Here is a 17,523-nt window from a genome sequence, read left to right as displayed (position 1 = left end):
TGCCATCATACTTGCTTCGGGTTGTGTAGGATTATCTAAAAAACAGACGGATAACGTAAGGGACGATCGAAGGACAAGTAACTAGACAGGTCACCGCTGGGGTGGCACAGGGGTCGATACCGGGACCTATCTTCTGGAATGGTTTATACTATAGCTTGCTTCGGCTTGGGATATCGCTCTGAGTGACCCTCGTCGCCTACTCTGATGATGTGGCGGTGGTGATTACGGAGAGGTCCCCTGAGCTGACACAGCTGGCGTTGAACCAGACCATGAGACGAGTTGGACGATGGATGACAGACCACGGACTATAACTCGTAACAGAAAAGACGGAACTGATATTTCTCACGAGAAAACACATACAGATGATACTACACATGAGGGTAGGAACATACAAGATGGAGACCAAGACGGAAGTCAAGTATTTTGGGGTAACCCTCGAAACGAAGATGACCTCCTGGCCTCATATACAGAAGACAACCCGGAAAACGGCAGATAGGATAGCATCCTTATGTCAGCAGATAGGATAGCATCCTTATGTCGGCAGATAGGATAGCATCCTTATGGCAAATACAATGGGACCGAGATCGGGGAAACGGCGACTATTAATGGCGACAGCTCACTCGATCCCTCTATACGGTGCGAAAATATGGATAGACTCTCTGAAGACAAAGAAATACTGTAAGTCGATGATGATGGTACAGAGACAGGGCGCACTGCGAATCGCTTGCTCCTACCGAACAGTCTGTGCGCAGGCTGTTTTGGTGGTGGCTGGCGTAATACCCGTGGATCTTCTGACCTTTGAACGCAAAAGGATCGACGGGAGCAGCGCAGACATAGGATGAAAGAACGCGGCAATCGCTGAGCGTGACAGGACAATTGACATATGGCAAGGCCGATGGATAGAAGAATGAGGTGGTAACTGGACAAAATGACTGATATGGAACTTGAGGCTGTGGCTTGGAAGGAAATTTGGCGATATAAATTTTTACGTCACCCAACTCTTGACGGGTCACGGGTACTTCCGACGGTACCTTCACAATATGAATAGAGTACGAACACCCGACTGTAAGTACTGTGGACATGAACGAGACAACGTGGAACACACGTTTTTCGCATGTGACAGTTGGAGAAGACTCAGATAGGAACTAGAAACAACGGTCGGCAGTATCACCCCCGATAACATTGTAAAGGTGATGCTGCATGAACCCGAATTGTGGCGCTTAGTCGCTACCTATACGGAAACTATAGTGAGACATAAGAACGCGGCCGACTTCCTGACAGATGACTGAGCAGACGGAGTAACGCGACGTAACCAAATACGGAGGAACGACACGAACGGACGAAGACAGACTCCAGTCAAAAGTAATATTAATATAGTCCCTGATTAGGGGAAGGACATCAAGAAAGTAGCGGTTTAGTGGGTAGGCCTGTTTTTTTTGGGAGTCTCACATAACCCCTTCATCAGCAAGTCTAAGGGGAAGCCGCAAAATTAATTTCGCAACTCCTTGTAAAAAAAAATGAAAAAAAGAATGAATACTTCTGTCTAGGGTACAGATGGCCTCCTCAGAGACACTTAGCTCTAGTTATTTTATCTCTATCTTCCCAGACTCTGTCAAAGTAGTATCGGTGAACCCTGTCGCTTTGCAGAATATCCGTATGCTTCTCAGGTCAACCACTTTAAATATCTCAGGATCTAATATTCCTGTACCCATCCACTTCTTTTTGTGACCATTAGAGCTGGGCATTCCCGTTGGAAATGTAGTCCTCCTCTTCCTCACGCCATCTGCATAAGTTATTATGTCTTTGTGTTTTATGAGTATAACAGTGAAGCTCGAAATGTCCGGTAAATACTCCTAGGTATTATTCTTGCTTCCGATTTGCTCATGTTCTTTATGATGCTAGACCATTTATTTATACTTTCTCCAAGCAGAGTTCTCATCTATCTACATCCCTTGGATTTCTTCCAGGTTGTCCATCTTTCTTCCTTCATAATGGAGTCTATTATCTTACACCCTTCCCGGTAAGGCATTTCTACCTCCCAGTTTGTGTCAATGCCTGCTCCATACCCTGCTTGTTGGCCAGTTTGTTCGCCTGTTCATTACCCTTGTACCCTGAGTGCACAGGTACCCATATAACTAAGTATATATTGTATTATATATTTTTTCCATTATTGTATATATTTTGCACAGAAATACTACATTTTCCTATGTTGCCTTTATTAAAGTGTAATTTATTATTTTTCTTCTATTTAATGCTACGATAAAAAAGGCACCTGATTTATGTCAAATTCCAATACACTATGGCCCAAGCAGATATTCTTTCCAATATATCTACTATTGATTTCTAATATTGACTTCAATATCCACATGCACGTCATCAATTGTTTATGCATGAACAAAATTATATGTACAATAATGTATAACATATTTTAAATAATTAACAATTGTTAAAATTAAAAAGTATTTATTTTTGAAATACCATAAAACTCTTCAGTTACATAATTTATAATAAAAATGAAAATTTCTGAAATCATACGTTTCATATTCCAATTTGGATGGAAACAAAAGTCAGATAAAAGAATTTGTGTTGGTTTTCCTCGATTTGTCATATGATGAAGTGACTTTAATGATAATAAGACTCGCTTGTTCAGAAAATATGGTGTTAATTGAATTACTAATATAAAGTTCAAATTTGAATAACTCAGAAGTAGGCGTAGGTGTTGAAAAAATGTTACATCATATTCTAAAACGGAAAAGTATTGTAGTGTAATAATATTAGCAATAAAATGCTTTCTATTTTCCAAGTCGTGTGAAATAATAGCAACCTGCAACAAAAAATATATCTTCTTTAAGTGACATTCATATAATAACATTTTCATCTGTTTTATTTGTATATGAAAATATTGTAAAATATTTGTAGAATTACTTTATAACATAAAAATGGATAATTAATCAAAATTAGACGTAGAATATGAGGCGAAAGGACTATCAAGCGAATCTATTTGCAATAACCGATGACCAATATTGCAGCGATAGTTATTTTCAAATTAGATGTTCATTGAACATACAATTTTGGCACTGTAAATTTCATTTCCAGTTAGTTCCATTCAGATTTAACGTTTCTGGTGGCCAATCATATAATACTATTGCATCGTCGGAATTTTTGGTAAACATTTTCTGAAGGCAACAACGCTGTAAAACTTTTTCAATTCTCGATTCAAGTCATATCTAGGCTCATTTTATTGCATCAACGAGGTCAGATTCAGCAAGCAGATATCAAGATCTATTACTGCATAATCGCGCTCCAGCATGTTAGGAGATAAGATTAGCCGTGCTAAACGATTCAAACGTCGAATCTATGGTATTCTTAGCACACGTCAGTCTCGATTTTCATACCCTTCATTACTTTTTCCCTTCTACTTTACGTACAATTACTTTTCCTGCATGCTTCCAAATTCTTCAGCTGGTTTTTCATATTCGCGCTCTCTATTCTCTGTCGCAGTCGCTCATCAATATATATTCGCGCCTTGATAAATATCCATTCATTATAGTGTATTAATAATACGAGGTTGAATCAATAAATCCTTAGAAAATCCAAGAAATGGCGTGTTAAGCATTCTAAGTAGAGTGCCGCCAAATTTTTAAATAGATCTATTAAGTGTTTTTATCATCGATCAAAGCGAACAACTTCTGCTTATTGTTAACAATGGAAAAAAATGAATTATGAGCGGTGACAAAACATTTCTAATAAAAGACTTCATACTGAAAGAAATCAAAGCTGAAGTAGATGCAGTTCATGGTGTATCTTTCTGTGTTTGCAATTGCTTATAATTGGATAAATGTATTGTAATTGGATTGTAAACGTAGCCATACATTGGCTATACATGAATATTATTCAAGCTATCTTGTAGATGGGGGTACCCTGGAAATGATCAATAAAATCCACGATATAGTGTTAAGTGACCGAAGAATAAAATTGTACGAAATAGTTGAGGCCATAGGAGTTTCAAAAGGTACAGTTGTTTGTATTTTGCATAAGAAATTAGACATGAGAAAAATTTTGACAAGATGTTTGCTCTCAGGTGAAAACAGATGTAGTTGTGCAGTCGTCAATGAGGCCCTCTTAGCGAGTATAAACCGTAACCCTGACGATTTTCTGCGTCGTTTCATAACATCAGACGAAACCTGAATACACCACTACACTCCCAAGGTAAAGGAACAGTCAATCGCGTGGATTGTGAAAGGTCAATCAGCTCTAAAGAAAGCGAACACAGTGAAATCGACCAGCAAGGTTATAGACACTGTTTTTCGGGATGCATATGGAATTATCTTCGTCGACTATTTAGAAAAAGGATAAACAGTTACCCGAAAGTATTATATGTCGTTATTGAATCGGTTAAGTGAGAAAATAAAGGAAAAACGTTCTCATTCGAACAAGAAAAATTCTGTTTTATCAAAATAATGCACAAGTGCATACTTGCGCATTTTGAATGGGCAAAATTGAGGAATAGAAGTTCGAATTAGTGATCTATCTTCTGTATTCACCAGATTTGGCCTCCAATGATTTTTTATTCCTAAACCTATAAAAGTAGTTATCCAAACAATGATTCATCTCAAACACAAACAAATAACTATTTTGAGGAACTCAAACAATAATTTCTTTTTCTGACGACTTGAATAATTGAATAACGCCTGGAAAAGTGTATCGAGTGTATCGAGTTAAAAGAAGATTTTGTTGAAAAATAAAAAAAATGTACACAAAAACAATTGTTTTTTTATCTTTTACTAAAGAATTATTGACCCTTTTTCGTATTTAACCATGGGAGTGTTTGCGACGTCCGAATCTATCCCTGTTAATAAAAATTGTACTGATGACTATGGGCATAACCGTCATCGGGTTAAAGCTGTATTTTTTGGTTTCAAGATTTACGATTAAGAGTTAAGTTATTTATTTTATCAGGATGTTTTTCATGTTCTTTTACTTTCACATAAATGTCTTTGTTGGTAACTCGAAATTCTTGGTTGGTAAATTAAAATTCTTACAATTAATTTATAGATAACATTAGTTGGTTAACTTTATTTACTTACGTGATTCTTAGAATTATATTATTTAGATTCTTTTTACTTTTTGGTATGGTCAGACTGTCATATTTTTTAAGTTGTTAGAAAGGACTTCTTAAGAATTGTTAAGAATTCTAATTATATGATATCCTAAAACATAATTCTTTTACATATATTATCTAATAAATTTTCATTTGATCGTAATATGCTATAGCTAAATAAATCATAGATTTGAGAGCGATATGAATTGAGGAATAAAATCTCATTTTAATAAAGATATGTGTTCACTCGTCATCGGAGACTTTATTTTATCTATCTATTTCGAACGTCCTCTCTGTTCTCTCTCTATTTATTTCAATATCTGTTAGACTGTTTCATTTCATGAAATCATTTTTTATTGACTAACTCATTGGTGGTTGTGTGAATGCCGCAAATAAGCCTGGATGTAAAAGATCATTTTCGTCGACAATTGCTTTATATAGGCGTGTCACATGAGTAAATATAAGATCAGGTAAGAGAAGTTAGTACAGAAGTAGTTTTGTGTGTTTTCTTTAGTTGGTAACTACGATATAAGTAAGACTCTCTTCGATAACTCATGTACGAGGGTCGTTTGAAAAGTCCGTGCAAAGTCAGAGAAATGGCGCTACTAGTGCGTATCAAGGTTATTTTCAGTTAGTGGCATATCTTAGAAGAGCACACACCAAGTTTCAGCCAGATCGGCCAATTACTTTGCGTTTTACATTCGTTTCAATCAAAGAAATCGAGTGGTTCTAAAAAAATGGACGAAAAAGAATTTCGTGTATTGATTAAACATTGCTTTTTCAAAGGCAAAACGCCTCAAGAGATTAAACAGAAGCTTGATAAATATTTTGTTTATTGTGCACCTTCTATTAGAATGGTTTATAAGTGGTTTCAAAATTTTCGGAGTGGCCACATGAGCACAAAAGACGCTGAACGTTCTGGACGCCCTGTTGAGGTTACCATTTCAGAAATCATTGATAAAATCCATGTATTTGTATAATATTTTGCACCAATATTTGGACATGAAAAAGCTATCCGCTAGATGGGTGCCGCGATTGTGCTCACGATTGACCAAAAACGAGATCGTGTGAAGTGTTGCAAGAATGGTTTGCAGCTGTTCCAGCAAAATCCGCAAGACTTTAAGCGCCGTTTCATCACTGTAGATGAAACATGGATACATCACTACACTCCTGAGACCAGAGAACAGTCTAAACAATGGGTTACCAAGAGGGGAATCTGCTCCGAAAAAGGCGAAGACAATTCCTTCGGCCGAAAAGGTTATGGCGACTGTATTTTGGGATTCGCAAGGAATAATCTTTATCGACTATATGGAAAAGGGTAAAACCATTACAGGCGAATATTATTCATCGTTATTGGATCGTTTGAAAACTGAGAGTCCACGATTGGCCCGCAAAAAAGTCCTCTTCCACCACGACAATGCGCCAGCTCACGCTTCAGCAGTTGTGGCCGCAAAACTGATGGAGATAGGGTTCCAACTCGTTTGACATCCCCCCTATTCTCCAGACTTGGCTCCGTCGGACTACTATTTGTTCCCTAATATTAAAAAATGGCTGACGGGGAAAAGATTTTATTCAAACGAGGAGGTGATTGCAGAAACGAATGCCTATTTTACAGACTTGGATAAATCCTATTATTTGGAAGGGATTAACAAACTAGAGTAGCGTTGGATGAAGTGTATAAGCCTAAAAGGAGACTATGTTGAAAAATAAAAAAGATTTATTAAAAAAAATCAAGCAGTTTTTATTTTTGCACGGACTTTTCAAACGACCCTCGTACATTATCACGACCGGCATGCAAAATGATTTGCTATATATATATATATATATGTAGTCATATTTACATTTCCATATACATCAACAGCAAATCACGACGTATGTGAGAACGATACAGAGATAGCGAACATACTGATGACGAGCTTGCGGTCAGGGGATGTGGAAGATGGAAGGTGGCAGGAGGGACTATTTGAGATTACGCCATCAGTTGAAGACCACAGTGGAAATCAGCACGCAGAGTCAGAAAATCCGTGTCACCCGACGTGCAATGTGATGCCTTCGAATAGTTCGTTGTTTGATACCGGTGCACAGGTAACGGTAATAGTCGGATGATGGTCGCTGATTCTTGCTGAATGATTGGTGTATGATTTCGCAAGAATACCGATGGAGATCACGGTGGCTCTCAGTCTGATAATAACGATAGACGGTATAAAGCGTACGATGGTAACATAGGCATGCGAGAAGACACTGCAATACAACATGATTGTCGACATGAAATTGATTTTGGTATTCAGTATAAGGGCTGACCACGGAGCTAGGAGTTATTAAAACGACGGGAGGAAGCATTGGCATTTGTCGCACAGAAGGCGCAGATCAGAGTGTCCGTCCCATTCAATCCATATAGGAAACTCGCGCACGTGGGAGCCGAGGTATTAGTGTTATCGATGCTATAGCCGTCATAATGACATGATTCATGATCTTGTCCGTCCGTACTCTTACAGATCATGCTAAATAAAATGACTGAGTAGCTATGAAATAATATAAGTGTTGATTTGGGTAAAAACGATTTGAAAAATTAAAAACTGACGGTAACATTAGGGTTTGACAGTTGTTCTGGGCACAAATATGTTGATAAAAAATATGAGAATCCTGCAAATGAAAACGATGATATTCAATCAAGTTTATTTGTAATAAGTCGTATAGTCATAAGAATCAGAAGTAGTATCTTGAAAGAGATATCGTGGATAAGCCCTACCCCTCAAAGTACTAGATTTTGCCGGCTAAAAAAAGTTGCTCTTGAGAAAGAAACAGATCGCACTGCAACGTTGGAATATAATAGATTATATAATAAAATTAATAATCATGTGCCTTTTCAATTTCAACTAACTAATGAAAAAAGCATATATCGTTGTATATCGTTCAAGGTAACGTAAGTACTTTTCGACAATAAATGTTTAAATACGAAAGTTAGAAATTCATGTAATACTAGATGTTCTATACTCATATGTAGGTAAACAAATTATTCATTTGGTAAAAAAATTATTTTACTTCAGTTGATGGGACAATGAATTACGGCTTAGGATTATTACACGTTGATATTAAAACTTTTGAATACTTGCTCAACTTTATAACGGTGGGTTAAGAGACAGAGTACATCGATAAAAGTAAATTGATATGATGAATGCAATTAATAGTATGCCACAGGAAAAATGCTACAACACGAATCGGGCTACTGGGGGTTATGCGTAAGCCGGCCCGGTAGCAACAGCTGTGCCACTTATACGACTTTCCTGCCAATGGGCTCGCGGAGACTGTCGTGCGTCATTCAATCGTTACTGGAAAGTGGAAATGATTTGAGCGATAGCGCAACAGGAAATTACAGGACGGACAAGGCTCAGATAAACGAAAAGAAATTACGAGGCGTTATAGTAACAATATTTATACAAGCGAAGCATTTACATTGCACCGTAAATGCGAGAGAGAAGCGCAAGCAGAGAGAGTATAGGTCAAACCAGTACTTACATTGGATGCGTGAACGCAAAAAACTGGTCACGTTACCGGGAATGACCTAGCAGTCTCGCTCGCTAAAAGTCGGCTCGTGTAAGCGTCGTTGCTGGTGTAGGCAGTGTTGCAAAGGCGGGCGGCGTGTTCGCCAGCATACAACGCAGATATCGAGAATTCACCGTCTATTGTTTACTGCACAGCACCTCTGTTTATCAGTAAATGCACAGCGCGGTATTCGACAATCACAGGTAGATACGCTGAGGGTTTTTCAAGAAGCGGAAAAGCTTACAATGCAACACGTGCTTAGGTCTCGAACGCGTGACTTCGATTGATTCGATCTATCGTTGTAGCCAGCGGCGCGCAGAAAGGCCCGAAGTTGGTCGATAGGCCGCCGAAAGAAAACGACGCGTGAGCGTGCTCTGTCACTCTCTCTCTCTAGCCTCTTATATAGCCGACGGCAATTAGTGCGGAGACTCTCGCGCTCTCTCACATTTACTTCATGGTACTGAAAGGAAACATGTAAAAAGAGCATAAATGTATTCAATATAAATTATGATTTGCAAGTCTGGGGAGAGAGAAAGAGAGACAGAACGAGGGAAGTTTTCACTCATTATAACATAAGCTATAGAAAAATTTATCAAACGTGAGATATTCGAAACGCTATAAAAATTATGTTGAACATCAGTATACAGGCCCACAAAAAAACTCTGAATCCGAATATAAAATAAAAATATAGCCTTACTTTGCAAAATTGAGCTGTTTTTTACATAAACCTTACTTTTCCCTGGTTTTTTAAAATTAAAAAGAAATGAAGGAAGATACAATAAATTTTACTTCAGAGTTGAATTCTACGGTAAAAATATGTCGAAAATCATGCTTTTAATATTTTTTTCAAGAAATTCTAACTCTTTGTACGGCGCTGGAAAAAATCAGAAAATGTAAAAAACTATTCCAAATTTGATTACAACATTTTTTAAATTTTATTATACAGATGTTATAAATACTGTTCCAGGAATTTTTGAGATCACTGATCATGAATTTAAAGTTAAATTTTGGACAAGATAAAACCTTCGAGGCGTTAGCGAAAAGTATATGAGGTTACTTCGTCGATTTTTTTGAAAATCAATATTTTAAATACTACTTTGAGATTATGCCACAACATAAATCATGAATCTAAGATTTATTTAGACTTTTAATCATAAATAAGACGAAAATTTATGTTGAGCGACATTGATAAATCTGGTTACAGTATTCTCAGCTTATTTCAAAAAAATTTCTCGCACTTTTAATGGTTTAGTGTAATTTAGTATATAAAATTTGAGCTTGAACTTCTTAATTTTGATCGGGAGGTGTTGGATACTAGGTAAATACTTTCTACCTGTCTCTTTATCTCTTTCTAATTACTATAAAACATTCACTATTAAATTTGAAATTGTTTTACGCTTACGTATCGTTTCTCTTTAAGTGACCGATGCAAAGGGTTTCCGACACGCTTTTGCCCTCGTCTTTTTCATTGAAATTCTTTTAAGTCTTGGTGGAACCTTTTTATTTGCTTTTTACTGAAGTTCTCGATATTCTTAGGAAATTAATCAACCTGTGAATAAAGGAAATGAAGTTTTGAGTTAATTAGGTCGCCTAATTTTTCAAAATTATGAACCATTCTTTTCACAATATTTATGTAATTCACATCTTTGGTATGGTTTAAAAATTTTATTGATACCTCATAGAAATTTGACCATGTTGCTTTCTCATCATCTTCCATAGTTCTGTCAAGGTTTTCATCTCTTAATAAAGAACGGATTTCCGATCCATTAGAAATGCCTTCGCTCAATTTCACATCTGTTTTATTATGAAATGCTTTGCCCAAATACTCAAAGTATTGTCTATCTTTGTCTAAAACCTTGACAAATTGTCTCATCAATCCAAGTTTTATATAAAAAGGAGATATCAAAATTTGAGACTGACCAACGAATGACTCTTTTATAATATTCTGTTTTCCACGTTAAAAATATTCCCTTACGGCCAAATTTTCTTTTGGTAGTACTTTCCTCTATAGTCCAGGAAAAATAGGATTTGAGGCGGTTTTTCATTTCATAGTGTGAACGGCGTACATTAAGATAACAACTATCCATAGTCTGAGAAAGTTTCGGAACATTGTTAAAATGTCCATAAACTAATAAATTTTGTGACTTTTTTCGTTCTTTTCTTTATAACTTTGTTCCGTTAACATTTACAACAAAATAGTTGATGTTATTTATATCATTTATATATATTTTTATTTATATCATTATTTATATGTAAGTTAACATGTTAAACTACTTGATTCTACTTACCTATATAATAATAATTCATTCCTGTTAATAATAATGAAGAAAAAAAAATGACATTTTTTTATAAATAAATTTTATGCCATTGTTTATAACTTTTGCTCATTTTATATAGCGGGAATAGATTTCTCTCGTCGCGGGGTATCAAATTAAAAAAAAAATGATAAAAATATGTTGAATAGTTAACGAGAAAATAGCGATTTTAATTGCGCTGCTGATTTTGAGGGTCAGACTTAATTTTTCTGTCGAGTATTCGTTGGCTTACCCCACTCCGCCGCCGCGCGATAAATCGTGAAAATTATTGCCGAGGGCTGATTTTCCCAAATTTTTTTAAGCCGTTTACCTTTTTCCCATAGACTTGAAATTTTCATCCCTAAAAACTAGAGGTATTCCGCCAATGACGATATTTTTTTTTCCACTAGTGGCATAAATTGTTGAACAATAAGCCAAAAACTTTGCCGGCCTGTAACTTTTTTGTTTATCAACGGATCTGTGCCATCGTTGTTTTAAATTGAAGTTTATTTGAATTGCTATCCAAACCCGAAATAATTATTACAAAAAAGTTACTGAAAATGTTATTAATCTATTTTGCAATTAAGTTCGCTTTTGTTTTTTTGCTCCCACGGTCGCAATTTTGATTTTTTTTGATAAATCATTTTGGAAATCGATAGAGGGCATTGAAAGACATAACGTAAATTTTTTTTTCATTAGTGGATAACAATTGGGCTTCGAAAAATAAACGAGTATGTAATTTGTTTATAAGACGATAACTCGTAAACTATTAAACTTACAGATTCGCGATTCCGTACACATCATCTCGTAACAAAAAGACACCATTCAACGAGAAGTGGTGGCACAAAGTTTATAACAACGCTAAAAAAAATTGTTTATAATATTTTCAAAATACAAAAGTTAATAGTTAATAACTTTTTACCTGATGGATATTTTTTGACGTGCAACCTATGGTTTTGTAGGTAATTTATTCCCGAACAAAAAAGTATTCATATATTTTGTTGTAAATGTTAACGGAACAAAGTTATAAAGAAAAGAACGAAAAAAGTCACAAAATTTATTAGTTTATGGACATTTTAACAATGTTCCGAAACTTTCTCAGACTATGGATAGTTGTTATCATAATGTACGCCGTTCACACTACCTGTCAAAAAATAATCGTCTTGCCGAAATGAAAAACCGCCTCAAATCCTATTTGTCCTGGACTATAGAGAAAGTACTACCAAAAGAAAATTTGGCCATAAGGGAATATTTTTAACGTGGAAAACAGAATATTATAAAAGAGTCATTCGTTGGTCAGTCTCAAATTTTGATATCTCCTTTTTATATAAAACTTGGATTGATGAGACAATTTGTCAAGGCTTTAGACAAAGATAGACAATACTTTGAGTATTTGGGCAAAGCATTTCATAATAAAACAGATGTGAAATTGAGCGAAGGCATTTCTAATGGATCGGAAATCCGTTCTTTATTAAGAGATGAAAACCTTGACAGAACTATAGAAGATGATGAGAAAGCAACATGGTCAAATGTCTATGAGGTATCAATAAAATTTTTAAACCATACCAAAGATGTGAATTACATAAATATTGTGAAAAGAATGGTTCATAATTTTGAAAAATTAGGCGACCTAATTAACAGACTATGGATAGTTGTTATCTTAATGTACGCCGTTCACACTACCTGTCAAAAAATAATCGTCTTGCCGAAATGAAAAACCGCGAAACGGCCTTTTTCGGCCTATTTTTCCTGGACTACTATCTCTACTATAAAACATACACAAATAACATGAATATTTTGTAGATTTCAGTTAGAATTAACAGCATAAATTATCATGAAATGGAGAGAAGTGCATTATTAAAATTCATGCATCCGAAAATATCTAGTATTACATCAAACAGAGAAAGTGTTTTAAGCAGTTACTTAATGAATAAGTATTTTAACGTCAAAGACTTAATAAATAACGAAAATATATATATAAATCTGAAATTTTTCAATAAAAATCTCTCTAGTGGCAAAAGCTTCCTCACATGTATAAATATTGGAAGCTTAAATGCAAATTTCAACAAATTAGAAATTTTCATTGAAAATCTCAAAGTAAAACCTAGTGTAATTATATATACAGAAGCTTGGAACTTACATAATTCAAATTACTACTGACTCAAAGGATATAAAAGTTATTATAAGGAAAGTAACATAAATAAACCAGATGGATTTATAATGTATATTAAAGAAAAATTGGATGAAAATATCGAAATCGTTTCAGTAGACTGAGAATTGTAAGTTCAGAAATAAAAATAATAGGTAAAAAGAAACTCGAAATTTCATCCATCTATAGATGTCATGATATGTCAAAAATTGAGCTTGTTAATAGCCTGAAAACATTTATTACAGAACAAAATAATACAAAGAATCACTGCACTGTTAGAGATTTCAATATAAATGTTTTTAATAAAGCAAGAAGACAAATTTTGATATAATTATAGAACAAGAACACATGAATAACTTACTCAAACATAAGTACATTCCTTGCTTTTTAAGAATAACAAGACATACTAATAATAATATTGGAGGAAATTGTATAGATAACTTTTTATTAAAAACAAATCTATTAAATATACCCCACATAACGTTGAGAATATTTTTAATTATCATTACCCAATTTTCGTAATGTAACGGTCCTATCCATGAGCTAGTCTATTATTTCACTGAATCACTGCAATCCGTTAAGCTCATCAATCTGTTTACATCAATTAGCATATTAAATGGAGCAACCTCACCTATTATTTGATTGTCTTAGTACAAGATTCTAATTTCATGACCATATAAGGAGCGGTACGTCACAGACTTATAAATATAGATATAATAGTTGTTAGTATTTGTAATAAATATGTTAATTAAAAGTAATTTTGATAAAACAAAGCATATTTTATATAGATTTTAGTACATACATTTAGATTATAATAATTTTAATTGCGTTGAATTATTAAATAATATTGAATTTTAATATGCAAAGTTAATTTGTTTATTACATTAAAAATATTAATTATTAGAAAAATGAGAATACTCCAAATTCATAATGAATATCTTAAAAACATGAGTAAGAATTGGTTTCACTAATAACAGTTTAATTATAACTATTATTAATAAATAAATAGGTAGGTTTCGACTCGTGGAAGTGAGTGGACGTGTCTTGGCTGTGAGTGCGAGTTTTGGTGAGAAAGTTAGAGAGGAAAAGTGTTTGAGGGGAGAGATAGAGGTGGAAAGAAAGGGTGGAGGCGGAAAAGAAGTGGAGTAGAGAGAGAGGTTCGGAGAAGAGCAGGAAAAAGCAGAGAGAGAGAGGAATAAAGAAAAAAGAAAAGTTGAGGTTAAGAGAGAAAATTAGGAAGCGGGAAAGGCAGGTAGAGAGAAAGGGCGGTAAGAAGTAAAGGCGGTGACAGAAAAGGTAAGACAGGGAATAAAGGTGGGAAGTATAGAAGGAGGAAACGAGAAGCAAAGAGGAACAGAAGTAGGCAATGAGGAAGAAATAGATTATATGAGAGAAAAAATGGATAGAGAAAGTTGGATAAATAATATAATAGTGACAGACTTAGAGGGTGTGTTAAGATGGGAAACGAAGGGAGAGGCAAAGGACTGGTTAAGGGAGGAAGTAGAAATGAAAGGGGAGATAGTGAATCTGAGAAGAATAGGAGGGACAGCAGGGAGGGAGGATCGGGGAGAAAGAGGAAAAAAGATGTGACAAATTAGATGCGTATCATGGGAACAAAAAGAAGGAATTATGAAGAGGAAAAAGAAGCTGGGACAGATAAAGATCTTTATAGATCAGGACTGAACGTAGAAGCAGAGGAAGATAAGAGAGAAAGTAAGAAGGAAAGCGAAAGAAATAAAAAGTAAATGTAATAAAGAGATAAAGATGTGGCATAACAGGGTTAAGTCAGAGGAAGGAGAATGGTGGTGGAGCGAGAAAGAGGGAAAAGTAGTAGGAAAAAGGGCAGAAGAGTTTCGAAAACAATAGGAAAAAGAGAGAGAGAGAGAAGGGGGAAGGAGAGAGAGGGAAGAGAGGCAGTAAAGATACTATTCTGGAACGTGGTGGGGTTTAGGAGCATGGAGGAAAACGACTGGGAATATGTTAGGGAATTTGATATAGTAAGGCTAACGGAAACTTGGTTGAAGAGGCAAGGGGCAAAAAATGGGGTGGAAAAGCAACAGAAAGGGTATAACATAGAGTGGAGAGACTCAAGAAGGGAAGGAAGAAGGGGAAGAGAAATAGGGGGAGGAATAATGCGGGTAAGAGAGAGGTAAGAAATGAGTACGATTGAATGGAAGAAAGAAAGGACAAGTGAGGTAATAGCAGGAGAAATAAAGATCGGAGGGAGGAAATACATGATAGCAACGGTTTATATGCAACATGAGAAAAAGGAAAACTATGAATACCTAAGCGAAGAGATAGAGGAGAACAGAGGAAAAACAATAATTACAGGAAGAGACTTCAACGCAAGAACAGGAAATGAAGGGAGAGAATGGGAGACAGAAGAAAACCTAGAATAAATAAAGGCCAAGGATAAAGTGCTAAACGCAGAGGGAGAAGTAATGATAAAATGGTTAGGAGAAATGGGTTTAGTGATAACGAATGGGACAAAAGAAGGAGATAAAGAGGGAGAAATAATATATATAGGAATGAGAGGAATGTCAACAATACGAGGGTGGTCCGATAAGTACTTAGCCTCAGCACCCGATGGCGCCACTCTCGCAAAAGAAATATTCTATCACGTAGTACAACCTTCTCGATGGTTACTGTTAAGATTTCAGCCGAATCGGAGTTGTAGTTTATTTTTGAGAGCGTGTGAAAGCAAGTGTGTCCGTTGATTTTTGAAAAATGGAAAAAGAGCAGTTTCGGTCGGTGATTCGATTCTTGTTTTTGGAAGGGAAATCGTGCAGCGAAATCAAAAAGCGCTTGGATGCTGTGTAGGTGACTCTTCTTCGATGGCGACCGTCAAAAATTGGTTTAACGAGTTTCAATGTGGTCGCACGTCGATTTTTGAAGAGCCACGTCCAGGTGCTCCGAAAACGGCTACCACGGAGGTAACGTGACAAAAATTCACGATCTCGTATTGGCAGATCGACGATTGAAGGTGCGCGAGATAGCTAAGATCGTAGGCATGGCCAAATTGGTCGAATTAGGCTACGAACTGCTGCCCCATCCACCGTATTCTTCAGATTTAGCCCCGTGCGACTTCTTTTTGTTTCCAAACTTGAAAAAGTCACTCGCCGGGCAGAAATTTGAGTCGAATGAGGAGGTAATCGCTGCCACGGAAGCCTACTTTTCTGACCTCGAGGAAACGTATTTTTCAGACGGGTTAAAGAAGTTGGAGCATCGCTGGGCCAAGTGTATCGAACTAAAAGGAGACTATGATGAAAAATAAAACGCCACTTTTCCAAAATTTTCGTTTTTCTTTTGTAGGCTAAGTACTTATCGGACCACCCTCATGGATTATGTAGTAGGTAACAAGGAAGGTGATGAGGCGATAAAAAGGGTTTAAATAAAAGTGAGGGTAAAGTCGAACCACTTACCAGTAGAAGTAGAATTGGGAGATAAAATAGTAGAAGAAAGAAAAGAAGAGGAAGAAAGAATGATAGACTGGAGCGAAGAAGGCGTAAGAGAGTACCAGAAATGGATAGACGCATTAGAGGGAACAAAAAAATGGAAAGAGATAAAAAAAAGAGTGAGGAACATAGTCGTAAAAAAGAAGATAAGGAAAAAAAAAGGTTCGAAAAAAAGCTGGTGGAAAGAAGAATGTACGATAAAGAGGGCTAGGGTGATGGCAGAGTTAAATAAGGTAAGAAAAGGGGAAGGAGACAGAGGCAAATACCTAGAAGCAAAGAGAGAATACAGAGAGGAAATAAGAAAAGCGAAAGAAGCTGAGGGGAAAAGAGTGGCAGAAGAAATAAAAAAAGATAAGACGAGAAGAAAATTCCGGGATAAAGTGAATTGTAATAGGAAGAAAAGAATTGAATTAGATGAAAATATAAAAAAAAACAAGAACGGTTGAAGCACTTCAAGGGACAACAGGTCAGACAATCAATAAAGAATACTACGTTCAAATTTTGAAACTTTTGCGTGATGCAGTAAGAGGAAAACGGCCGCACTTTTGGGAAAGTGGTGACTGGCTTCTCCATCAGGATAATGCGCTAGCGCATTCATCCAATCTTGTGCAGCAGTTTTTGAGCAAACACAATATTGCATTGCTTCGACAACCTCCATACAGTCCCGACATAATCCCTTGTGACTTTTGAAAATAATGCGACGAGTGTACTTAAGGCTATCCCTAAAAGTGAGTTCCAGGACTGTTTTGAAAAGTGAAAACATCAATGGAACCGTGTTATTCAATCAAGTGGGGATTACTTTGAAAGATTTCACCCACCATATGATAAATAATAACGCTAGCACGAAAATATAAAGGTAGGCCCGATACTTTCCGGACAGACCTCATATATTAAAAACTAAACTATATTAAACTATACTATATTAAAAACGCAATATATATATTATATAAGAGAAGGAAATAAGGGAAAAAGGAGGAAAAC

General features: G+C 35.9%; 1 protein-coding gene across 1 annotated transcript in view; it reads right to left on the bottom strand.

Moving 5' to 3' along the window:
* Positions 1-1,731: 1,731 nt before the first annotated feature.
* Positions 1,732-17,523, bottom strand: part of LOC131675518 (BRISC and BRCA1-A complex member 2-like) — a 329,141-nt gene continuing 313,349 nt past the window's right edge. The window contains exons 4-6 of the mRNA XM_058954530.1: positions 2,479-2,824; positions 2,036-2,111; positions 1,732-1,783 (exon numbers count right to left, since the gene is read on the bottom strand). Coding sequence (XP_058810513.1) covers positions 1,732-1,783; positions 2,036-2,111; positions 2,479-2,824 — 474 coding nt within the window. The remainder of the gene's footprint in view (positions 1,784-2,035; positions 2,112-2,478; positions 2,825-17,523) is intronic.

The sequence above is a fragment of the Phymastichus coffea genome, unplaced genomic scaffold, assembly GCF_024137745.1.
Source record: "Phymastichus coffea isolate CEN01 unplaced genomic scaffold, Cenicafe_Pcof_1.1 PCOF00024, whole genome shotgun sequence".
Taxonomy (NCBI): domain Eukaryota; kingdom Metazoa; phylum Arthropoda; class Insecta; order Hymenoptera; family Eulophidae; genus Phymastichus; species Phymastichus coffea.
This window is presented reverse-complemented; position numbering and strand designations above follow the sequence as displayed.